The sequence below is a fragment of the Schistocerca americana genome, chromosome 2, assembly GCF_021461395.2.
Source record: "Schistocerca americana isolate TAMUIC-IGC-003095 chromosome 2, iqSchAmer2.1, whole genome shotgun sequence".
Taxonomy (NCBI): domain Eukaryota; kingdom Metazoa; phylum Arthropoda; class Insecta; order Orthoptera; family Acrididae; genus Schistocerca; species Schistocerca americana.
This window is the reverse complement of record NC_060120.1, coordinates 33,357,094-33,383,388: the sequence shown is the minus strand read 5'-3', so window position 1 is coordinate 33,383,388 and position 26,295 is coordinate 33,357,094. Positions and strand designations below refer to the sequence as shown.

Below are 26,295 nucleotides of genomic sequence, written 5' to 3'. Positions count from 1 at the left end.
GTGTATGTAAGGATAATTGATCATTTTATATCACATCAAATGTACAGTTCAGCTTTAGAAGTCATTTAACAATTGAAAAAGCTTTATTCTCTTTTCTCTGTGAGGTACTGGATAGGTTAAACAAAAGGTTTCAAATGCTAGGCATATTTTCTGATTTAACTGAGGCCTTTGATTGTTGCGGTATATTGATAATTTTTACTTATGGACCGTCTGACAGCAACTGAATAAAACACAATTTTAGTGCCATACGCGTTTCACCTTTATTTTCTGCAAGGCATCATCAGTGACTTGGAATATGTACATATGATAGCTATTTAATTTACATTTTTGTCTCTGTGCCTATAGGTTATAAACAGTTCTGGTGGTTGGTATTTCCTATTAAGCAGTAATGTTTTGAACTGTACTTACAGGTTGCGCAGACAATTTCTTGCATATTACGCTCCTGTTGCATTTTTGGTGTTGTTCTTCTCCTTATGAATGCCAATTTGCGGTTTTTCCCCCACATTCCACAGAACTATGAACTGAACGCTTGTTTGAATGCAATGTTTTGGTTTCTGTTGCCGATTATCAAATGTTTTTGCCAAAGATCGAATGTTATTGCCAAACTTTCGAGTGTAATTATTGAAGTATCTGTGGTGTGTATATGTGTGTGTGTGTGTGTGTGTGTGTGTGTGTGTGTGTGTGTGTGTGTGTGTGTGTGTGTGTCCAGATGTGTGGGGAAGAGTTTTTTTGTTTTATGTTATCATTTCCTTTATTAAGTGTAGTAGGGAGCCTGTGCTGATATGTGTTTGTTCATTTATCACATGTTTGTTTTCTGCTATGGCTTTCTGGATGTGAAGTTTTCTTGCATTTGTATAAGATGTTTGTCATGGTTGCTTATTCTCATTATTTTCATTTCTTGTTCCATGTTTGTAGGATGATGGTTATGGTGTTTTAAATGCTATGCAAATGTGGAATGGTTTGTTTCATACTTCCAACATCTGATACGTTCTTTGTATCTTGTTTCAAAACTCCTGCATGTCATGCGTATGCATACTGCATCACAACTTTGACATTCAAGTTTATATTTTCCTGATTGTTGGAATTTCTCCCTCTTGGTAGCTGGCTGGCTTAGGTGTGATTGGAGAGTTTGCCCAGGCTTATATGCTATTTTGAAGCCCTGTCTCTTTAGGATGTTTGCAACTCTGTCTCTTTAGGATGTTTGCAACTCTGTGTGTTAGTTTATGTGTGTAGGTCATGGTGTACCATCTGGTTCTTTTCTGTGTGGTGTTGTCATTGCGTGTGTTTGTTGAGTGTGTTTGTAAGTTTTCAGCTTGTGAGTTCTTTTGTATTCTGGAAATGTTGTTTTGGTTTTGTATTTGTTTTTATTTTTTGATTGAGCCTGTGTACCACATGTGTATCATATCCATTGTTCCTAGCTGTTTATATGATTGTGCTCATTTCTTGTTCATAGTTTCTCTTGCTGAGTGGGATTCTGTTTAATCTATGTTATCATGTGTCTTAGTGCTGCAAGGTTCTGGCTGTGGGGGTGGTTGGATGTGGAATGTATTAATGTGTCTGTGGCTGTTGGTTTTCTAAATATGTTAAATGTATGTTTGTCATTTTCTTTTTTTATTGTAATGTCAAGAAAATTTGATTTTCTTTTTCAAGTGTGAATTTTATGTTCTGATGAGCTTTGTTTATTTCTGAATGGAGTTCATCTATTTTTTCACTTGGCTCATCTACCAGACAGATAGTGTCATCCACGTATCTGTACCAATATATGATTTTGAAACTTTCATTAGTGGTTATCTTTTCAAATATCTGATTTTCTAGGTGACTGATGAAAATGTTTGCTAGTGTTCCTGATATTGGGGATCCCATGGGCAGTCCATCGCTTTGTAGATAATATTCTTTCTCAAACTGAAAGTAGTTTTGTTCAGTTGTCAGTCTGAGCATATGTAATGTATTGCAAATACATAGAAAGAAACATAGAAAGAAGGATCCTTTATTGTATGATTATATGATAGCGGAACAAACACTGGTAGCAGTTACTTCTGTAAAATATCTGGGAGTATGCGCGCGGAACGATTTGAAGTGGAATGATCATATAAAATTAATTGTTGGTAAGGCGGGTACCAGGTTGAGATTCATTGGGAGAGTGCTTAGAAAATGTACTCCATCAACAAAGGAGGTGGCTTACAAAACACTCGTTCGACCTATACTTGAGTATTGCTCATCAGTGTGGGATCCGTACCAGATCAGTTTGACGGAGGAGATAGAGAAGATCCAAAGAAGAGCGGCGCGTTTCGTCACAGGGTTATTTGGTAACCGTGATAGCGTTACGGAGATGTTTAATAAACTCAAGTGGCAGACTCTGCAAGAGAGGCGCTCTGCATCGCGGTGTAGCTTGCTCGCCAGGTTTCTAGAGGGTGCGTTTCTGGATGAGGTATCGAATATATTGCTTCCCCCTACTTATACCTCCCGAGGAGATCACGAATGTAAAATTAGAGAGATTAGAGCGCGCACGGAGGCTTTCAGACAGTCGTTCTTCCCGCGAACCATACGCGACTGGAACAGGAAAGGGAGGTAATGACAGTGGCACGTAAAGTGCCCTCCGCCACACACCGTTGGGTGGTTTGCGGAGTATAAATGTAGATGTAGATGTAGATCTGTTATTCCTTTTATTGCATCTGTGGTGAGGTTGCTGTGGGATGAGAGATTTTGTTCTATGATTTCTATTGTTTCTGTGATAGGGATGGAGGTATACATATTTTCTATATCGAATGAAATCAGTGATGCTGTGTGTGGTACGTGTATGTTCTGTATGTTTTCTATTAGGTTTCCTGTGTTCATCACTGTTCTGTTGTTTTCTACTTTATAGTGTTTTGTAACTAACTTTTGGAGGTGTTTGGCTATGTGGTATGTTGGGCTTTGTTGAAGTTGATAACAGCTCTCATAGGCATTCCGTCTTTATGTACTTTCGGTTGACTGCGGAGTGTTGGTGCTTGTGTATAATCTGATGGCAATAGTAGATTTCCCAACTAGGGTTACTGTTAACAGTAAAAGTCTGACAGATAATATATTTATATGTAAGTCTAAATGCAATGAGATCACTGTACATCCAATCCTTGGCCTTTCTGATCACGGTGGTCAATTGCTTAGGCTCAATTACATCAGTGTGTGCAACAGTTCCGAGCATTCTTGCAAATCTTTTAGGATAATAAATGAACAGGGCCTTAAAAAATTCAATGACAGCCTAAAAGAGAGAGATTGGAGCCTAGTTTATAGGGAAACATATGTAAACAAAAAGTACAATTCATTTTTAAATGAATTCATGTCTGTATTTGAGTCATCTTTCCCAAAAAGTAGTTAGAAATAGTCATATAGGCAATGCCAAGAAGTCTTGGATCACTACAGGGATAACAACATCTTGTAGAACAAAGAGGATGTTATACAGTTCTCTCAGGACTTGTAATGATCCAAAGAAACGACAACACTACAAACTGTAGCATTCTCAAGAAGGTTATAAATAAATCTAAAAGTATGTGCATAAAATCAGAAATTGAAAGCTCAGAAAATAAAATTAAAACTATATGGAATGTAATAAAGAGGGAAACTGGCAGACAACAGGGAACATGTCTCAGGTAGAGATTAAAACAGGGGACAGTATCATAAAGGAACCTGAGTTGGTTGCAGAAATATTTAATAACCACTTTTTGAGAGCAGCAGAGAAGACAGGCTGTAATGGTTCTATAGAAGAATCATTGTCCCTCCTACAGAAAGCTATTAGCAACAGAATCCCACAGTTATCTTTACCTCCAGTTACTGTAAGCGAAATCATAAGAGTAATTAGATCATTACAAAATAAAAATTCTGCTGGTGTGGACAATATTTCTAGTAAAATACTGAAACACTGTTATAAATTTGTTAGTCCCGTCTTATGCAACATATACAATACATCCCTATAAGAAGGGATTGTCCCTGACAGACTAAAGTTGGCTGTAGTGATTCCTCTCGTTAAAAAAGGTGATAAAAGCATTGTTACAAACTATCGCCCAATATCCCTATTAACTACCTTCTCGAAAATTCTAGAAAAACTCATGCAGAGGAGGATTGTAGACCATCTCAACTTCCACAGTATCTTAAGCAAAAATCAGTTTGGTTTTCGTGCCGGTCTGTGTACTGAACAGGCAATATTCTCTTTCAGCAACCAAGTTTTGGAAGCTATTAACAAAAAAATGTCTCCAGTGGGTATTTTTTGTGATCTTACGAAAGCCTTTGATTGTGTAAACCGCCAAATTCTCTTGAAAAAGGCAGAATACTATGGTTTAGGTGGCACTGTTGGCTTGTGGCTACAATCATATCTACAGGATCGGAAGCAGACGGTAATGCTAAATGGCTCTTCTGGAGAACCTGCCTCGTCTGAATGGGGCACGATAACGTGTGGTGTGCCTCAAGGCTCCGTTTTGGGTCCACTGCTTTTCCTCATATTTATTAATGACCTTCCTCTTTGTTCTGAGACAAACAGCAAATTTACCCTCTTTGACGATGATACAACAATTCTAATTGATGATTTGATTGATGACGATCTTGAACAGACTACAAATACTGTTTTTAATGACATCTTAAATTGGTTCTCCTCAAGTGGTCTCTCACTCAATGCAGATAAAACTCATTATATGAGGTTCCATACATCACAAAGTAATCTCGATGAAATTAACATAAAATGTAGAGATCAACAAATACATAAAGTTGTATCTAAAAACAAAGATGATGAGACTTACCAAACAAAAGCGCTGGCAGGTCGATAGAAACACAAACATACACGCAAAATTCAAGCTTTCGCAACAAACTGTTGCCTCATCAGGAAAGAGGGAAGGAGAGGGAAAGACGAAAGGATGTGGGTTTTAAGGGAGAGGGTAAGGAGTCATTCCAATCCCGGGAGCGGAAAGACTTACATTAGGGGGGGAAAAGGACAGGTATACACTCGCGCGCACACACACACACACACACACACACACACACACACACACACACACACACATATATCCACCCGCACATACACAGACACAAGCAGAAAATGTCTGCCTGTGTCCGTGCGCGCGCGGGCGGACATGCGCGCGCGTGTGCGAGCGCACACCCGTTGTGGGTCAGGATGAAGCTGGCTAAGGTAATGAGGAAAGAGGTTTTAGGTAGGGTGGCAGGTGATCGGCGTGAAAGGAAGTGCTCCATCGCAGCAAGGCCCTGAACGTGCGGAATATTTGTGTATAAGGAAGTGGCATCAATGGTTGGGGGGGGGGGGGGGTTGGGGGAGAGGGTGGGGAGTCGTTCCGGTCCCGGGGGGGGGGGGGGGGGGGTTGAGAAGGACGGGTGTGCGCTCACACACGCGCGCATGTCCGTCCGCGCGTGCACGGACACAGGCAGACATTTTCTGCATGTGTCTGTGTATTTGCAGATGGATATGTGTGTGTGTGCGAGTGTATACCTGTCCTTTTTCCCCCCCTAAGGTAAGTCTTTCCGCTCCTGGGATTGGAATGACTCCTTACCCTCTCCCTTAAAACCCACATCCATTCGTCCTTCCCTCTTTCCTGATGAGGCAACAGTTTGTTGCGAAAGCTTGAATTTTGTGTGTGTGTTTGTGTTTGTGTGTCTATCGACCTGCCAGCGCTTTTGTTTGGTAAGTCTCATCATCTTTGTTTTTAGATATAGTTTTTCCACGCGGAATGTTTCCCTCTATTATATTCAATACATAAAGTTGAAGATACAAAATTCCTGCTTACATAGACAGTAAATGTAATTGGTCAGTTCACATTCTTCATCTATGTAAAAAACTTAGCTCGGCAACATTTGCATTACGGGTAATTTCTTCAGTGGCTGAAGTTGACACCATTAAGGTTGCCTACTTTGGCTACATCCACTCATTGATGTCATATGCTATCATATTCTGGGGGAACCAAACACTTGCAAAAAAAGTTTTCACCATCCAAAAAGAAGCAATCAGAATAATGTGTGGGGTCCATCAAAGACACTCTTGCAGGCACTTGTTTCGGAAGACAGGTATCCTAACAACTGCCTCACAGTATATTTTTTCCTTGCTGACCTTTGTGTGCAAAAATTATTCTGTCTACCAAGAGAACAGTAAATTCCATGGCTATAACACCAGAAACAAAAACAATCTACATTTCGAAATGAAACGTCTCTCTGGTACAAAATGGAGTTTACTACTCCGGCATTAAGCTGTTCAATGCTCTACCACTACATATCAAATGTGTTCATACAGAACTGCCAAAATTTAAACAAGTTCTCAAAGATTACCTGACAGAGAAATCTTTTTATACTGTGGATGAATATCTGAAAGAAAATGTATACCATCGCTAAACTTACTGTGTCTAGAAGTAGTTCAATTGATTTTATTGTGCATTGAGCATTAGCACACTTTTTGTAACAACAAATTGACTGTACCTGTATTTACTCTTGTAGGCCTAATATCTGATTTAACTTTGTGCTCTTATCTTTAACCTTTATTTGAAACTCCTTTTTCTGTTAAATGGTTGTTATGTTATCTAGCTGACGTTGTATCTATTACTGTATTTATAGTATGTCTTACTTAAACTATGTACAATTTGGCATTGAATTGCCCTTTGTATTTATTGTAGGTTTAAATTGAAACCTGTACAATTTGACATGTTCCATATCCTTGTGATTGACTCACTAACTGGATCTACGGAACAAGAAATAAATAAATAAAATAAATAAATCTGTGTTATGTAGTATTTCTGTTTGAGAGTGTGTGTTCAATGTTTTTCAGTGTTTGTTTCACATTTGCCTGGAATCGTGTAGTTGGATCTGAATTCAGTTTTTGTATGGTATTGGTGTTTATGTATTCCTTGGTTTTTGTGATGTATTGCTCTTTATCCATCAGTACTGTTACATTTCCCTTGTCTGCTCTTGTTATTAATGTGTTATTGTTTTTAACTTTTGTTTTAACCTTTTCATAGTGGCTGCTTCTGTTTGTTTGTTCTTATTGTGTGTCTGCTGTGTTTGTTTTATTATGCCTTTTATTTCTTCTTTTAATAGTTCTCTTGTCAGTCCTATGTTTATTTCACAATGATTTTGTGGTTCTTCACATGTAAGGATGTGTTCAGTTTCTACTATGAGATTTTCTATGTATTGATAAGGGTAACTCTTCCCATTCTAAAAGTACATTTTTGGCTCAGAAACGGGCAGTTTGGGCAATAAGTGGTGTAAGTTCACAAACCTCTTGTCAACCCCTGTTCACGAGTTTGGTATTTTTACGTTGGCCTCTCAATATATATATTCCTTACTGTCATTTCTTGCTAACAATATTAGCTTATACCCAAAAATAAGCAGCTTTCACTCAGTTAGTACTCAGCAGAAATCAAACCTGCATTTGGATCAGACTTCCTTAACTCTTGTGCAGAAAGGTGTGCAGTATACTGCTACATCCGGTTTCAATAAGCTACCACTCGAATACAAAAATCTTAGCACTAATCCAGATGCTTTCAAATCGAAACTGAAGAGTTTCCTCATGGGTCACACCTCCTGTCGAGGAGTTCCTTGAAAAATTAAGCTGATTCTTGTTGCATTGTTGATTGCATTTACTTAAACTTATGGATTGACTTTTATCGAGTTCATAAACATTATGTTTTTATCTATTACTTTTATGTTCTAATTTCATGTACTGACACGTCCCATGACCTCTTGGAGATTTGCTCCTCAATTTTGTCTGGAACTTGACTTGTAAATAAATAAATAAATAATAACTCCATGACCTTGAGTCACCACACAATCAGTCAAAAGAGTTGTGCTACGTATATCTGTGGTGCTAACCTTGCATTAGTAATGTATAAGTCTCATCCCATTAATCCTACTTGCAGTTTATCATGGCAGTGTAAACACCCCCCCACCCTATTGGGTGCTAGTCTGCTTTTGGTACACATCAGTTGGATGGGGAACTCAATATTTATAGGTTGGTGACACACTAGACCACACCGTATGCATGCTCGGAAGTGTCACAGAAAAACTGGTTGCAAACGCTTCCACATTCAGAGTTTTTGATCCATCTTGGCATATAAATACTTGATACGAATGGCATGCATGAGTGCATGCACATGCTCTAGCTTGAAATAGAATTATTCTGAAAGCTAGCAAGTTTTCTTCTTTGTATGTGAGCCTGTCAATGACTCAACGGTTCTGCTTTTCGGTGGTGGTCTCCTTTACTCCTAAAGTATTTACATTATAACAAAACTGTATTAAAGAAAAAAGTAAAACATTATATGTCACATGTCTGAAGAAATTCCACCATTTAGTTGCTTGTAATCAATGTGCAAGTCCTCTTGAATGTTTATAGACATCTTTAAGATTCCATAAGTTCCTGTCTCAAGCATTTTGTAGGTTTTCAGCATCTGAAAATGTGTGGTAACAATTAGTAAATCATTTAACATCAGGTAAAGTACAGCTTTGTTTACACAGAACTTGTAGACGCAAGCAGTTACATAACACGAGACACAGGTACAAATCCAGAGATGCCGTTTTAGCGAGCGATCTCCCCCTCCCCCCCCCCCCCCCCCCCTTCCCCAGTTGTGACAGTGATAACACAGCATGTGTTGCTAAATTACGCACTACTACGGATGTGAGTTTGTCATTTAATTCATAATGTTTGTAGGCATGTGTTTAACGAATCTGGAGGCATAATTGCACCAAGAAATAAAATGTGAAGCCTTTCTTCCATCTTTCTGATCTTTCCTTCTTAAGCATCTGTGATTATTGGTGTGTTCTAATTTAAATACTGAAATATTTTCATGTAACTGTGCACTGACACCACGTGGTCTCCCACTTTTACAGTACCAGCGACAGTTAGCTTTGCAGAGAATACAAGAGCAAGAACGAGAAATGCAAATGAGACAAGAACAACAGAAGCAGCAGTACATGAGGGGATCACTGCCCTATGGAATGCCACCATACGTGGGTGCACCAGGTATGGCCCTACTAGTTATTCTATAACTTACTATTTTCTATATGTCTTCTTGTGCTTAAGATGTCAATTTTTCTAATTAGTTCTGATTATATTTTTCATTCAGTACTGTGACTAAACTATAGTTCCAAATGATGACTTCGATATTTTAGGTCCTCACCAAACCTATCCTCCATCGGGGCCTGAGAGTTCTCCTGTGCATACACATTATGGACCGCCTAGTATGCCACCTGGTGGGCAGATGTTTACTGGGGCACCACCACCAGTAACAACAGGCGCACCAGTTCAGGGCCCACAATCATTTCAAGAATATCCACATTATACTTTGCCAGGTAATTTTTTCAGTTGGTTAGATGAACTGTTTTACATTATAATGAGCTTAATTGAAATGACTTTAAGTCTTTTTTTTTACATTCATTTGACATTTCATTACAAACTTTAGTACCCCTGGCTCTAATGCAGTGCAGAACGTACACTTGTCGATTATGCATGATATGTAAGGTCTCATTTCAGTTACTGAAAACCATGGACAAAATAAAATAAAACTGGATGGCTATATTTTATCACATCTCCTAGCTCCATTTGATTACAATCTCTTCAGTAAATCTTTAGGAACTCTTGATGAAGCAGGGTGTAAAAATGACAGCACTAGTGACTGCTGCTTGACTATAACTAAGTTGCGAGGGCCAGATTTTATAAACAATGCCCTAGTTACAAGCCAGCATAAATCACTTTGAAAGGGAGAACATTATGAGAAGAAATGGCCAACTGTCCCTGCATTTAGAGGTAGTCATAAAATACTATTATCACCTCAAAAAAAAGTTAATTCATTAATTTCTAGTTTGTTTACATATCTATATGGGGCAGCAAAATAAAAATGAAATCTATGGAAAAAGGTAAGTAAACTGCTTATTATTTCAAAAGTAACTGTGATGACTGCTAATACATTTACCCCACTCTGAGACAAGACTGCTCACTGCCTTCATGGAAAACTTTTGCCACTGGCTACATAACCAGGCACGACGTGCACCTCTTCAACTGAAGCAGATTGATGACCATGACTATCTTTCTTCAGGGCTCCAAAAATATGGAAATTGCATGGGGGGGGGGGGGGGGGGGGGAGGGGAGATCGGGACTGTATGAAGGAAGTGTAAGGGATTCCTAGTGAAACTTCTGCAGGGTAGTCGAAAAACCTTGACTGCATACGGGCAGTCATCATTCTGCAACAGAATGAAAGTTTCGACTATGCTGCAGAAGTTTCACTGGAAAGTCCTCACATGTCCTCCATACAGTTCCAATCTGTCCCCGTGTGATTTACATGTTTTTGGAACCCTTAAGAAATATGTTGGTTGCAACTGATCTGCTTTGGATGAAGAAGCAAACACCTGGGTACAATCGTGGTTCCTTAGGCAACTACAAACATTTTTCCATTAAGGCATTGACCACATTGGGGTGAATGTTTTAATGGTCATGGCAATTGCTTTTCAAATAATAAGCACTTTACATACTTTTCCCTGCCTGTCTCAGTTTTATTTGATTGCCCCTTATACAATGCCGGTACACACTGAATTCTCCAGGCCACAGCACTGTCGCATGCTGCTAGAGGAGCCAAAACAAAATGGCACAGCCCATTGATAAGGTGAGGTATTGTGTAGTAATTCATTCTCAGCCCTGGCAGAACTGAATTACTGTACAGTACTTCATTTCAACAACTGGCTGTCACATTTTGTTTTGGTTTCTGTAGCAGCATGCTACAATGCTATACTGTGGAATTTTTGTGTGTACCAGGATGGCAGACAAAAAAATATTAACCCCCTCGCGGCTGCAAGGGTTGAGTGTCCTGCCCACCCTGTTTGGCTGATGGGGTGAACGTATTGTCCACCTGGCTGCAGGGCAGCTGACTCAATCAACAACCGCTGCAGGCTATGGCCACTGTCGGCTAATATTTCGTTCCAGTGCATGTACAAATACTCTTTATAAAATCAATATCGCCACTGTAAGGTGGTTGCAGTTTCTGATAACTACTATACTAAACTCCACTTTCTGTTGTAGTTTCACCCTGAGCTAAGAAAAAGGTACCTTAGAAAAATGATAGAAACTTTTGTATTTGTTACTAAAAATTCTATAATATTTTCGCCAACAACCCAATACAATTTCATTAACATCGAACAAACATGTTTCAAGGTATGGTGTTTTATAAGAGAGCAGTTCATACTGAAGATGCTCAGAACTCAAAACAATCTTTACTCTTGTCATAAATAAATAATAACTATTGAACTTTAAAACAAATATATAGCCTGATGCAGAATTTAAAAAGGAAAATTTTGGTGTAATTCATTTTGTGGTAGCCTAATGGCTCATTTGTAATTAAATCCTAAGCTCTGTCCTCCACAGTAAAAAATTCAATCTGCTTCCTGCCCACTGATTTCTCTTTCCGTTTGTCACATTCAGCTCAATTTAGTTTTGTGGTTTCCCATCCTCATTTTTGATGCGGGCTTTGTACTGCAGCTGGCTATGTTAAAAACCTCCATTTTCTTTCCTTTTTTGTGTTTATTAATTTTACTTTCCTTTTCTGGAAACATACACACTTAGAGAAATCACTTAAGATTTCCTTAGTGTGTGATATTTTTCAAAGTGTGGCACCATGCAAAGAGCAACATCATACTTTTTGCATCATTTGCATGTCATTTTTCAATGTGAATTAGCAGTACATATTACACAATGTCTCTGCAGAATCTCTTGTTTCTCTGAGGAATCCTGGATAATTCCTTCTTTATTTTGCAGTCAAAATGGAGTTTCTTGTTTTATTGTCCGTGGAATCTCAGTTTTACATGTTTGTCCATTAGATTTATCCAGCAGGTGGCAGATTAGTGCCAAGTGGAATTTCACCAGTGATGTGTTCCATTTATTTTTTTATTCAAAAACTGTCTTTGCATTCAGCGCACCCAAGTCAGTTTAACAACTTCATTGTCTTTTGGATGCACTGTACAGAATTTAACATCGTGTCCGGGTTATCAACTTAGTGTAGCTCACCACACAAGTGGATCTCTGTTTACTTTGGCCGGTTTTATATTCCTTATTCTCAGTTTGAGAAAAATCTGGTCTTTTTACAATTGAAAGCATCCAGACTTCTTGATTGTCCATCCATTTTAGAACCAACAATATTTCACAGGACTTGACTTGATTTCCCCCTTAGTCCGTTTGTCAACAAACGGTGATAAATGTTTCATGTTTTTCGTACTGTTCCAGTGACATTAGTAAATTTCTCATGGAGCCTAGGGAATAATTCTGGGCTTAAATACCAATTCTCTAAATAAATAGTGTGACCTTTGTTAAGGTTTGGTAATAACAAATTCACCTCCTCACTTGTTTTTCTCCATTCAGCATTTCCAGATTCCTGTAGCAGCACCAATGTAGACAATATAATCTAGAATATAATTAGTTTATATGCAACAAAGAAAAAAAATTAAATAATATAACAGCTATATATTGCTTTGGTATATATTGCTTAAATTGGAGCCTTCCTTTGAAAAGTAGCAGACATTCATCTATTACTGCATTTTCAAAAGGGACTGTGGCATCACAAAATTCTTTTGATGTGTACTCTACAGTGAGCTGTACTTTTGCAAGAATATCTTGAGATGTGGCCAAATTGTCATTAAAGAGCAATAAATACAGAATCAGTTTGTACTGTGAAAATATTTGTGTTTAAAGCAAATAATCTGTTGACCAATATTATCTCACTTCTAACTTATTAGTTGTTCACATTAGCAGGGAACATGCCAAGAAGTAATAAAATTCTGCAGGCTTTATATGCTTCCATCATGCTAACCTGCTGGGTACTGTCATTTTTTCAGTAAGAAATATGTAATAAATAATTATCTCTTTACAAATGGCAGAAACAAACTCAGATTACATAAAATAAAAAGTCTAAATGACTTGTTGAGTCATTGAAGTTGATTCATACAGTGATAAATGTGTTCACAAAATGGTGGCATTTTCCCATACATCATTTTTTTATGTATGGGAAAATTCCACCATTTTGTGAACACATTTAGCACTGTATGAATAGACTTCAATGATTCAACAAGTCATTTAGACCTTGCTTACTATTTCACCTTCATTTCTGTATTTCTGTCTGCAGAAGAAAAATCTTCTGAAAAGTTGCTGGTAGTGTTGAAGAATCAGCAGTATGTTCACACATATACAGATCTTCATCTGAAGAAAGGTTGAAAGTATCATTACTGTCTTTATCAGTGCTTTTATGAGGATTTCCTTGATTCTCTTGTCTGATGAATTATATCCCAATATTGCAAAGGCTAATGTTTCTTTTCATCAAATGTGGAAACTGGCCCAGTGCATGACTAGTAAGTAGAAAGGGCTCAGGAGGAGGTAAAAGCTGTAGTGCTCTCCGATATTGCCAAAAAGAGCAGATAATGACAGTCCTGGCAGGAATTTTAAAATGCAGACAACAGCAAGTTGCCATTCTGTTGTGCTTATTTACAGGGTGTTTAAAAAATGACCGGTATATTTGAAATGGCAATAAAAACTAAACGAGCAGCGATAGAAATACACCGTTTGTTGCAATATGCTTGGGACAACAGTACATTTTCAGGCGGACAAACTTTCGAAATTACAGTAGTTACAATTTTCTGCAAGTGATGTGAAAGATATAGAAGACAACGCAGTCTGTGGGTGCGCCATTCTGTACGTCGTCTTTCTGCTGTAAGCGTGTGCTGTTCACAACGTGCAAGTGTGCTGTAGACGACATGGTTTATTCCTTAGAACAGAGGATTTTTCTGGTGTTGGAATTCCACCGCCTAGAACACAGTGTTGTTGCAACAAGACGAAGTTTTCAACGGAGGTTTAATGTAACCAAAGGACCGAAAAGCGATACAATAAAGGATCTGTTTGAAAAATTTCAACGGACTGGGAATGTGACGGATGAACGTGCTGGAAAGGTAGGGCGACCACGTACGGCAACCACAGAGGGCAATGCGCAGCTAGTGCAGCAGGTGATCCAACAGCGGCCTCGGGTTTCCGTTCGTCGTGTTGCAGCTGCGGTCCAAATGACGCCAACGTCCACGTATCGTCTCATGCGCCAGAGTTTACACCTCTATCCATACAAAATTCAAACTCGGCAACCCCTCAGCGCCGCTACCATTGCTGCACGAGAGACATTCGCTAACGATATAGTGCACAGGATTGATGACGGCGATATGCATGTGGGCAGAATTTGGTTTACTGACGAAGCTTATTTTTACCTGGACGGCTTCATCAAAAACAGAACTGGCGCATATGGGGAACCGAAAAGCCCCATGTTGCAGTCCCATCGTCCCTGCATCCTCAAAAAGTACTGGTCTGGGCCGCCATTTCTTCCAAAGGAATCATTGGCCCATTTTTCAGATCCGAAACGATTACTGCATCACGCTATCTGGACATTCTTCGTGAATTTGTGGTGGTACAAACTGCCTTAGACGACACTGCGAACACCTCGTGGTTTATGCAAGATGGTGCCCGGCCACATCGCACGGCCGACGTCTTTAATTTCCTGAATGAATATTTCGATGATCGTGTGATTGCTTTGGGCTATCCGAAACATACAGGAGGCGGCGTGGATTGGCCTCCCTATTTGCCAGACATGAACCCCTGTGACTTCTTTCTGTGTGGACACTTGAAAGACCAGGTGTACCGCCAGAATCCAGAAACAATTGAACAGCCGAAGCAGTACATCTCATCTGCATGTGAAGCCATTCCGCCAGACACGTTGTCAAAGGTTTCGGGTAATTTCATTCAGAGACTACGCCATATTATTGGTACGCATGGTGGATATGTGGAAAATATCGCACTATAGAGTTTCCCAGACTGCAGCGCCATCTGTTGTTGAAAATTGTAACTACTGTAATTTCGAAAGTTTGTCTGCCTGAAAGTGTACTGTTGTCCCAAGCATATTGCAACAAACGGTGTATTTCTATCGCTGCTCGTTTAGTTTTTATTGCCGTTTCAAATATACCGGTCATTTTTGAAACACCCTGTACCTGCTCCTGCACCTGGGTGTGCCTCAGTGACCTTAGCCTTCCGGTATTCCTTCTTTTCTAGCATAAACGAATGCCCTTCACATCTGGACATTCCACCAGCGAGGTGTACGTGTACACCCGTAGCTGTCTGGGCATTCTACCTGCTGGGCATCTATATATACCCATAGTTGTGAAAGGGTTATTTACATAACTTTAATTCCCCCCCCCCAAGATATAAGTAAATCTTGGATAACCCCACACATTAGCACTGTGCATAGATATCAAATTAGTAGAATAAAAAATTAATTTTTAATAATTATATGAACTTCTTTTGCATTGGATCTGTTTGTATTTCTTGTTTGATGTTACTTTAGATGTTTTAATACTTTGACTGTTTCTAAAGCAAGATTAAAGTAAGTAAGTATTTGAACTCTTCTGCAGGTATACCAGCAGCTCAGCCACATTCATCACAGCCTGTTCCAGTACAGGGACCACCAGGACCACTCCCTCAACTTGTTCGTCCACAGCAGGGTGCCCTTCCTGGAGGAGTCATGCCTCCTATGGGTCCAATAGGACCCCATGGGCCAAATCAAACTGGGCCTATGCCTCTACCTGGCCAGGGTGTGCAAGGACAGATGCAGCCTACTCCCCCTTTTCATCCACAGCCTAATTTGCCAGGTCCACCAGGACAAGGGCCAAATCCTCAGATTCAGGGACCACCATTGCCTATTCAGAATCATATCTCACCTGGACAGTTTGCTCCAGGGGCACCACAGCAACCACCTGGGTCTTCCTCTGGCAGTCCTCAACAGCCACAACCACAGCAGCAACAACAGCCACAACAACAACAACAGCAGCAGCAGCAGCCTGCACAGCAGGATCAGAAACAAGATCAAACTGCAGAACTCATAAGTTTTGACTGAATTGTATTAGTATTTAGTGTTTGTTAATATAAATTTACAATTTCTGTTTGGCTGCTTATACGTAACTCAAAAAAAATAATAAGTGGTAGCAAATGATGAAAATAATGATTGTCATACACTCTGATATTTTTGACAATCTTATAACTTTCATGCTCAGTATGTGGCCCAATTCATAAAATATTGCTTTATTTGTATATATGTATTATGTGCCAGATAGTGCAGTGTTTCTTGTATTTCTTAAAACATGCAAATGAAATACATGCTACAATATTACTTCATTAGAGTTTCCATGTTGTAAAATATTTCACCAGTTACTAGTTCTGTCACATTTACTGTTTTTTGTTCTTCCTATTTCAGGATACAATTTGTGTCACACGTCTCCATTACTGAGACTACTTATAAAAATGTGAAAATCAATATTTGTCATAATTTGGATATGTTTTAATTATAAATAATCAAACCACTCTCTTGTATCCAAAATTGCTTTCATTTTTTACAGTTAATACTGGCTGCAGTTTGTCTACCCGTGCATTAGTATGAACTTATTTGATCTGTCATACCAAAATCTTCTTCAGGAATGTGCACACACATTCTTACACACAAGCAAGCACACCTCACTCTCACATGGCCTCCATCTCAGACTGGAATGCAACTGACATGTAGAACGGAAGCAGCAATCTGGAGGAGGTGGGGAAAGGGAAGGAATAGCAGGGTATGGGTGGGGGGAGAGAAAAGTGCTGTGCAGTAGAGCTTGTAGGAGTAGAGTGCCAACAGACACAGTTTCAGGTGGCTGTGGAGCAAGGAGGTGGGGAGATGGTGAGTGAAAAAGGAGAAGAGCAAGGAAGGGGAAAGATAGGCGGGTACGTTAGCAGAGGGTGGCACACAAAGAGGGTGGGATAAATTATGAGGAGGTGGTGATAAGACAGAGGGTGTGGAAACAGTAGATAACAATAGGCAGTAACAATAGGTTGAAGCCAGGATAATTTTGGGAGTGGGGAATGTACTGTAAAGTAACTCCCATCTGTGCAGTTCAGAAAAGCTGGTAGTGGAGGGAGGATCCAGATGGCTCAGGTAGTGAAGCAGCCATTGAAATCAAGCATGTTATTACACATTGTGCCACAAGGTGGTCTACTTTGCTCTTGGCCACAGTTTGGCAGTGGCCATTCATCTGCCAGTGCACCAGCATTCCTTCCCCTTCTCCTCTACTCTCCTTATTCGCCACCACCTCCCTACCTCACAGCCTCCAGATGCTGCGCCAGTTAGCAGCCTAGTACCTGTAAGCTCTGCTAGACAGTACTCTTCTCTCCCCCACCCATACCCTGCTATGCCTTTCCTTTCACTTCTCTCTCCAGAATTCTGCTTCCATTGTACATGACCTTCGCATTCTGCTCTGAGTTACTGCAGATGGCAGTCATGTGTGTGTATTTCCTTTTCTTAAGAAGGCTTTGGCCGAAAGCTAATGTGTAACTTTCTTTTCGGTGTGCTTGTCTGCAACTTAAAGTGTCATCTTTACGGTAAGTAGAAATCTATCTTGTCCTTATATTCTTAATATTCCAACCTGGAATTTACATTGTTTGATACTCACTGATGGAATTTATGTATGTCATCATGAGGTCACTATGGTAACCTGAACAAGGCAATGTTAGTGTTAGATTCGGCCAGATGCCCTTTCTGTCATCCTCCTTCCCTGGGTGGCCCCTCTTCCTGGGTGGGCAGAATTTGTGTAACCCATCTGTTTGCATCCACTGCTATCCCATGTGAAATACAGTGTGTGAACATTTTCGAAATGTTTACAAATTGTGTAATTGCAGCAGAATGTTGGTTAGACCGGTATTCACCTAGTTGGATGTAGGGAAACTGTTTTAAAAGCCACATCCAGGCTGGCCAGCACACCGACCTTAATCATTAATCTGTCTAGCGCTCCTCGAATCCCGGAAGTGGCGTGTTAATGCACGCAGTTATCCGGGCGAATAATGTTTTATCTACACTCTGAAACCACTGTGAAGTGCGTAGCAGAGTATACTACCCATTATATGACTTATTACTCATACTTGTGGTTTCAATCACAGCACTTAAAAACTTTTGAGCAAGTTGTAATAAGTCAAATATTGTCTCTGTGGTCCATAGGGAATTATTGTATATTTCTGGATTCCCCACTTGAAGTTGCATCCTGAAACACTGTAAGAAGCTTCCACAGGGAAGTTGGCACCTGTCTTAAAGCGACTGCTATTTCAGCAGTTACATTATGCTGACCTGCGGGACAAAAAAATCTGTGACGTTGTGGTGACCAACTTTGTATACATTTAATATCTGTTACTTTTTCTCCTTTAAAATAGGGCCAATATGTGTGAGTGATATTCTAAGATGGATTGCACAAGTGGTTTGTAAATATTCTACTTTGTAAATTGATTGTTTCCCAGCATCGTACCAATGACCCAATCTGCTATCTGTTTTACTTAGAGCCTATATGATAAATCCATTTCATATCCCTACAAATTGTTGCTCCAAAGTATTTGTATAAATTGACTAATTTTTGAACAGTTAAAGCAAGTTGTCAGTCTTTGAAATCTTGTCAAGATCTCATAGAATAGTTGTGTAGTTTCTTTTTTTTCGTACTTTATCATAGGTATCTGCAAAAAGTTTGCAATGAGTGTTCATTTGTTAATATGGGTTGATGTGGTACTGAATCAAATACTTTATGGAAGTCAAAAAATACTACACCTACCGGATTGCCTTGATCTAAGATAAGAATCTGCAATGTTAATCATTAAAAACTGTGCATTGCCCTTTTGGGATCCAGGCATGTTTAATATAGCATTTCTTTACCAACGACCCTATTCTTTGTTTTTCATCTATTGTACAATAGTTGCCATTTCTTTACGGAGCCTATTCATCATGGAAAATCACCCCTATCAATATGTATTCAGTACTTGATCAGTTGTTCTTCTACATGCTCCTGCCCAGTAATAAATATTTTGAGGCCCTATGGTAGAAGTATGAAAGGACTGCATTTTTATCTAACTTAGTAAACATGTGAAATTTCCTTCGTGTTTGAGTTGGCGTTTGTACCTTGTTGCTACAACTGCCCCATGGTTACTGATTACCAAGGATTGCAAGTTTGCCTGGATGTTCTCAAAGAGATTGGATGTATCTGTAGCCATTAGATCTAATATACCTCCACCATGAGATTGTTTTTTAATTATCTTTCCAGGTAATTTTTAGATAAGGCATTTATATTACAATTTGCAAGAAATTATATCTGTCAGCTGTTGGTAAAAGCAAGTAATTTAGAGATATGACAACAATGAGGTATTGTGTGAGAGATGTGTACAAAATATGATTAATTGAGGTAGACACACCGAAGCAACCATGCCCAGCTCACTGCTACTGTCAGGGATATTCTCTCCCCAATTCTACTACAGTATTGCTTCATGGGATGTCTTGTCACACCCACCACTTTCAAAACTATAATGATGTCAAACAATTGTTGGACGATTAAAGTCCAATGATGACGGTATGATTTGGGAACATACTCAGTAGTGAGCTGACTATTTTGCTAAAGTTTGCAGTTAATTCTGGGAGTAAGTCTGGTGGTCAGTTGAAAAATGGAATTACAGTTTTATGCAATTTCAATTTTTATCTCATTGGAATTTAATTTCTTGTCTGCTGCGACAAATGTACAGTACCTAAATTCCATTAACCTATCCTTTCAGTATGTGTTCAGATTAACTCTAAAAATTGCAGTGCTATCAATTTTCTACTACATTAGTCCATGCAGTGCTTATGTGGATTTATGGCCACAGAACCTGAATGACATGTAAAGGAATGAACACCTTTAAATAACTTTTAATTACTAGTGTTTCCAATTTCGTACTTTTTTTTTCTCTAGATAACTGGCAGCACTTTTAAAGGTCCAAAGACTGTTGAAATTATTTGTATAACTTGTCTTGTGAATGTGCATTCTGAGCCATAAGTGCCAGCAAAGAATAAATGTAATGGCATTTGTCTGTAAGACTTGAAGAGAGAAATTATTGTGGGTGCCTACTGAATTACCTTTACAATTGAAGTTGTGTATCATTACAGTTACTCTTTAATGTCCTTTATGGCAAAGAATAGATGTTTCAGGGTAATTCCATAGAAACAGCTAGTCCCCCCCTCTCTGCCATTCTTTATAATCTGCTTTAGCTAGTGCTTTGTGACCTTCTTGCGAAACAATCTCATTTCAGTTGAAGAGTTTAGGTTATCAGTTTTGTACAATATCATTGCTGCTCAATTATTTGTTAGTGGACTGAATGCTTTGCGAAACTTTGCCGTGTTACGCAAGAAAATTAGTATTCAAAATACATCACGGTTGTTCTTTACAGGTTCAAAATAATGAGAGAATAAATAGCAGCCTGTGCTTAAGCTTTTTGATTAGGTTGTTATTGTTTGTATTCCATTTCAATTTGTAATCTATCTTGAATTGTTGTCAATAATTGATGTAAATGTTTACTACATATAGGTCTTTAATCTTAGTCTGGAGTGCTATAATGTGGGCCTTGGATTGAGAATTAAATGTTTGCTGCCAGCTAGTTATATTATTGTCTGCTTTTCTGCAGTTGACTTCTCAATTGATCAATATGTTTGTCATCAGTGAGGAATACAGTTAAAAAGACACTTTTTAAATCTTCCTGGCAAAGTAAGCACCAAATTAGGACTTGAGCTCAGATCTGCCTCCAGGCTGTGCTGAGTTGAAAATGCTATTCAAGTACTCCACTCATACCAACCCACAGCTTCAATATACATCTTCTTCCTTCACTCACTGCCTAAGTTAATGTGGGACTAAAGCAGCCACCAAGGTTTGTTTATGCAATGGATTGATTGCAAATGCTTTGGCAGTTTACCATTAGGATTTTAATACTCTCACCCATGGGAGGCATTTCTTTTGATCTTACACTGATACTTCTGGATTGGCTGGAGAGTACCCTTATCTAAAAAACCCTTGTGTGCTACCTGAGTAGCAGCCTCTGATGTGTAGTGCACACCTGACCTATTTAGGGGGACCCTACAGTTCTCTCAGCCCAGCTTTTCACTACTCACCAAGCAGCAGCAGGAGAACATTTCTGACCTCTACGCCTTTTCTTAAACCACACCAATCCTTTTCCTTCACCCCACTTCCTTCTCCTTCAACCTTTGTGCCAGAAGAAGCAGCCAGTGGCTCTGAAAGCTTTCAAATGCCAGTGGCTCTGAAAGCTTTCAAATTGTAATACCTTTTATTATGTATCTTCTTAAAAAGAGGCATGGCCTAGGGGAGCGTTTAAATATGCAGTGTCATACATAGTAGATCTAAAACAAATCCTTGCCAGTCATAAAATTCTCATACAGATGGTAAGCCTCATTATAGAGTCTTGCATATTTCAGACACTTTCATAAATTTCATCATTTTTCCTCTCCTTGCTGACATCGATCTTAAAGTTGCAGTTGTAGATCTAGCTTTTGCCTAAATGCTACGCAGCTAAAGTCTCCTCTATTGTTTCAGACTTGAAGGTAAATGAATAAGTATTTGCAATTTGCTCTTATTGTCTATATGTTGGCAGTACAGTTTAGTGTGCTTGCCAGCTGCTAGCTGACACTACTCTGTTCACTTGTGGCAAGGTTCACCATAGTCACATTGGTTGGCTTTTGCATTTGTAAACATGGCTGTGGCGTGTGTTGTTGTTGTTGTTTTATGTCTGTCAGTAGTTGAAATCTATAGAAGACTTTCAGCACAACATACAGTCAATGTTTATCATCAAAAATGATTACTGGTTGACTGAATAATATATAATTGGCCAAAACAAGTGTGTCACAGTCACAGTTCTGCCAGGGATGGTTCAAGAACATTTTCCCATGCAAACGACTTACCATTTGGCGCCCCCCTTCCCCAATTTCCATCTACAATTTCACCCATGGCAGTTCCACAGTTAATTATGATACAAATTATACACGAATCTCGCCTGTCTTAGAGTGGTACCCCAAGCCACCGCTACTGATGGTGATATGTCCTGTATAGAAGTCTTACTAGTTGTGGTGCCCCTGCTGTCTGGGCACCCCAAGTAGGTTTGTGCCACTTGAACCCTGAACCAGTCATGTCATCCATCACAAGCACAATTTTTGTAAAGTCTATGAAGATATGTCCCAAAACAACTTGAGGATCTTTGTAATAAAATAAGAGAAATCAGAGACACAACAAAAGATTTAAGTGTAACATGCTGTTAGAGAGTGGAATGGTAAAGAAATAGTTGGAAGGTGGTTTGATAAACCCTCTGCCAAGTACTTAATTGTGAATTGCAGAGTAGTCGTGTAGCTGTAGATGGAGGGTACAATTGTAACTCTGTAAGACCCTGTCAGCACCTGCTGAAAGTCATTCTAATGAAAGTGAAATGTTCTTGAAATAAATGTCACTGGAGATGAAACATAGGTTCATCACTTTGAACCAGATGATACGGAATAGAAAAACCTGGTATCTCGAGCCAAAATGAAATTAAAGAGTCAACCCTCTGCAGGAAAGTGTTGCTCGCAGTTCTTTTAGGATCCACAAGGGCCAGTTCTGGAATATTACCAGAAAAAGTGGTCATCAGTTAACAGTAAATGTTAGTCATATGCTTTTTGCAATGAGCTGAAGCCTGCAATTTGTTACAAATGTTGAGTTCTATCATCAAATGAAGTTCTTTTTTGCGTGATAACATGCATCCACTTATCATTGCCCATGTTGTTTCCTAATATGCATCTGAAGGTGTTGCAGTAAACGGTATACAGCCTGATCTAACCCTATCAGATTTCCATTTGTTTGTTCCACTTATAGACATTGTAATAGGCCATCTATTCATCTCTGACGAAGAGGCGAAGGAAACAGTGTATGTGTGTCCTGTTGCGCAATCGAAAAACTTGTTTTGAATAGTATTGGAAAACTAATGTAAAAATGGACAAAGCACATTGAAAAGCAAGGTGACTGTGTTTTAAAAAATGTCATAAATTTTTTTTTATTAATGGTGTAAAAAATAATAGAAATGTTGAGCATACGCTATTTTACTTAGCCTCTTAACAAATCAACAGAAACAAAATGAATGTGCCTTCGTTCCTACTCTTCCCCCCCCCCCCCCCCCCCCCCTTTCTCTCTCCCCCGTGTTCCTATATTAATAGTGAAAAGCTGGAGGGAAGAATGAGTCTCGGTAAGCTCCCTAACAACTCTCATTTCCCAGATTTTTCTTGATATGATCATTTCGCAAGACATATGTGGGAGGAAGTAATATGTTACCTGACTCTCCTCAGAACTTACACTCTCAAAGTTTCAACAGTTTCTGTGATGCACATTGCTTCTCTTGTAGCATCTGCCACTCGAATTGCTTGAGCATCTTCATAACTCTCAAACGACGAGTAAACGATCCTGTAACAAAACGCACCACTCTTCACTGGATATCCTCCATTTCTGCAATTAATCCTAGGTTAGGATACCAGACCGATGAACAGTACTCAAGAAATGGTTGAACAAGTGTTCTGTAAGATACTTCTTTCACTGATGAATTAGATTCCCCCAAGGAATCATTCTGACATCTGCTTTTTCTAATATTTGCTTTATGCTGTCATTCTATTATACATCACTCCACACGATTACACTTAGGTATTTAAGGTAGTTACTGTTTCCAGTTATTGTTGCCAATAGTATGATCTAAAGGTAGTGGATTTCTTCACATATTTATTCAAAATATGTTACATTTATTTACATTCAGAGTCAACTGCCAATCCCTGTAGCAATCATCGATCCTCTGCAGATCTTCCTGCATTTTGATAGTCTTCTGGCATTGCAGCCTCCCTACAGACCCAGCATTGTGTGTGAAGAGCCTCACAGAGCCACCAATGTTATACACTAGATCATCAACATAAACTGGAAACAGTGACAGCACGGAACTCCCAAAATTACCTTTACATGTTTAGATTTTGTTCCGTTAAGAACAATATGTTGAGCTTTTACCTTCATGTGAGACTTTTTCCGATCACAAATGTGGTCTGATATGCAGTAGCCTCATACTTTGTACACTAAACAATAGTGTGGAACTGTATCAAGACCAGGAACATAGCATCAACTTGGGCACATTTGTATACATATTTCTGGATCTCGTGGATGAACATTCTGAGTTTCAAAGATATCTCTTTGTTGAAGTCATGTTGATTTTCATGGAGGAGACTACCATTCTCAAAAAAACAACATAATGCTTGAACATGCAACATGATGTCCATAAGGTCTGGGTACATAGGGAATTATAATAAATAATAATAATAATAAAGCACATTTTACTCGCTTTAATGTTGTTGTTGTGGTCTTAACTCCGAAGAGTGGTTTGATGGGGCTCTCTATCCTACTCTAACCCGTGAGAGCCTCTTCATCTCTGAATAACTACTGCAACCTACATCTTTGTGAATCAGCTTACTGTATTTGTCTCTTGGTCTCCCTCTACGATTTTTACCTGCCACACTTCCCGCCAATACTAAATTGGTGATCCCTTGATGTCTCAGAATGTGTCCTGTCAACTGATCCCTTATTTTGGTCAATTTGTGCCACAAATTCCTTGTCTCCCCAATTCTGTTCAGTACCACCTCATTAATTATGTGATCGACCCATCTGATCTTCAGCATTCTTCTGTAGCACCTCATTTCAAAAGCTTCTGTTCTCTTTCTATCTAAACTGTTTATCATCCATGTTTCACTTCCATTAATGGCTACACTCTAACAAATGCTTTCAGAAAAGCTTCCTAATGTATATTCCCTTCTTCAGAAATGCTTTTCTTGCCATTGCCAGTCAACATTTCATGTCCTCTCTACTTCGGCCATAATCAGTTATTTTGCTGCCCAAACAGCAAAACTGATTTACTATTTTACGTGTCTTGTTTCTTAATTTAATTCCCTTAGCATCACCTGATTTAATTCGTCTACATTCTATTATCCTTGTTTTGCTTTCGTTGATGTTCATCTTCCTTTCAAGATGCTGTCCATTCCATTCTGCTGCTCTTCCAAGTCCTTTGCTCTGTCTGAAAGAATTACAATGTCACCAGCAAACCTCAAAGTTTTTATTTCTTCTTCCAGAACTTTAATTACTACTCCAAATTTTTCTTTGGTTTCCTTTCTTCCTTATTCAACATACAGGTTGAATAATGTTAGGGATAGGCTACAACTCTGTCTCACTCCCTTCTCAACCACTGCTTCCCTTTCATGCCCCTCAACCAGACCTATTTCTTTAACTTTCAATAGCAGTAAAACAAATAGGTTGACAATTAGGGTGTCAAAGGTTAAATTCTTCTGCAGTTTTGCGATATGACCATCCTTCTCGTCCACTGAAGAGTACCAACTCCAAGCATTCTTTTTCAGACAGAGCCACCACTCAGTCTGGAAAATAAATAAATAAAACTTATTACGATTATTACAATTTATTTTATTTTGTAGAATAAAGAATATTTATTAGAATTCCCTATGTACCCAGACTTTGTGGACACCTTGCATGAGTCTGCAATAGATAGATGTTAGTGATATAGGTCTACAATTGTGTGCATGTCTGATGGCCATTCTTGAAAACAGGAATCAACTGAGCTTTTTTTTCCAATCGCTAGGTACTTTTCATTGCTCCAGCAGCAACATACAATCAACTCCTGCTAGAAAGGGAAGGGCAGATTGTTTCACATAATCTCTACAGAACCTCGTAAGTATTTCACACACTCCTGCTGCCTTTCCACTGTTGAGTAATTTTTGATAATTATTTTTTTATTTTGTGATTTCTTATCTCAGTATCTGCCATTTCATGATTTGTGTAGTGATTGAAAGGAACAACCATATTGTGATGTTATCTGATAAAACTATTTTGGAAGATCATGTCAGCATTTCTTCCTTCTCTCAGTTTCTGTTTGGTGGAAGTATGTTTCAGTGTACAAATGGCTGTCTTAATAAAAAGAATGATATACACTTGTAAAATTGTGATAATTAGGATACACTTGCATACAGTCAGTTACAGTGTTCTTTTACTTGCTAAATATCCAAGAATGTCCACTTAATCTTTCATATTCAGATAAAACAGACCAGCTACATTTACTTCATCTGGTTAAACCTATAAGGCGCAGACAAATGGAAACAAAACAGGTGGGGAAAAAAGTAAGTAAACTATTCATTATTTCAAAATTAATCACCATAATTGTCAATACATTTATCCCACTATGAGACAAGACTATCAATGCCTTCATGGAAAAATGTTTGCGGTTGCCTGCAGAACCATGACTACCGAGGCATACACCGCTTTGTCCGAAGCAAATCTGTGACCACAAATGTCTTTCTTTAGGGCCCCAAAAATATGGAAATCACATGGGGAAAGATTAGA

General features: G+C 38.9%; 1 protein-coding gene across 1 annotated transcript in view; it reads left to right on the top strand.

The window, feature by feature from the left end:
- Nucleotides 1–16,397, top strand: part of LOC124596072 (hepatocyte growth factor-regulated tyrosine kinase substrate) — a 114,053-nt gene extending 97,656 nt beyond the window's left edge. The window contains exons 13-15 of the mRNA XM_047135057.1: nucleotides 8,848–8,980; nucleotides 9,130–9,309; nucleotides 15,436–16,397. Of these exons, the coding sequence (XP_046991013.1) occupies nucleotides 8,848–8,980; nucleotides 9,130–9,309; nucleotides 15,436–15,917 (795 nt within the window). The 3' untranslated portion in view covers nucleotides 15,918–16,397. The remainder of the gene's footprint in view (nucleotides 1–8,847; nucleotides 8,981–9,129; nucleotides 9,310–15,435) is intronic.
- The last annotated feature ends 9,898 nt before the right edge of the window (nucleotides 16,398–26,295 follow it).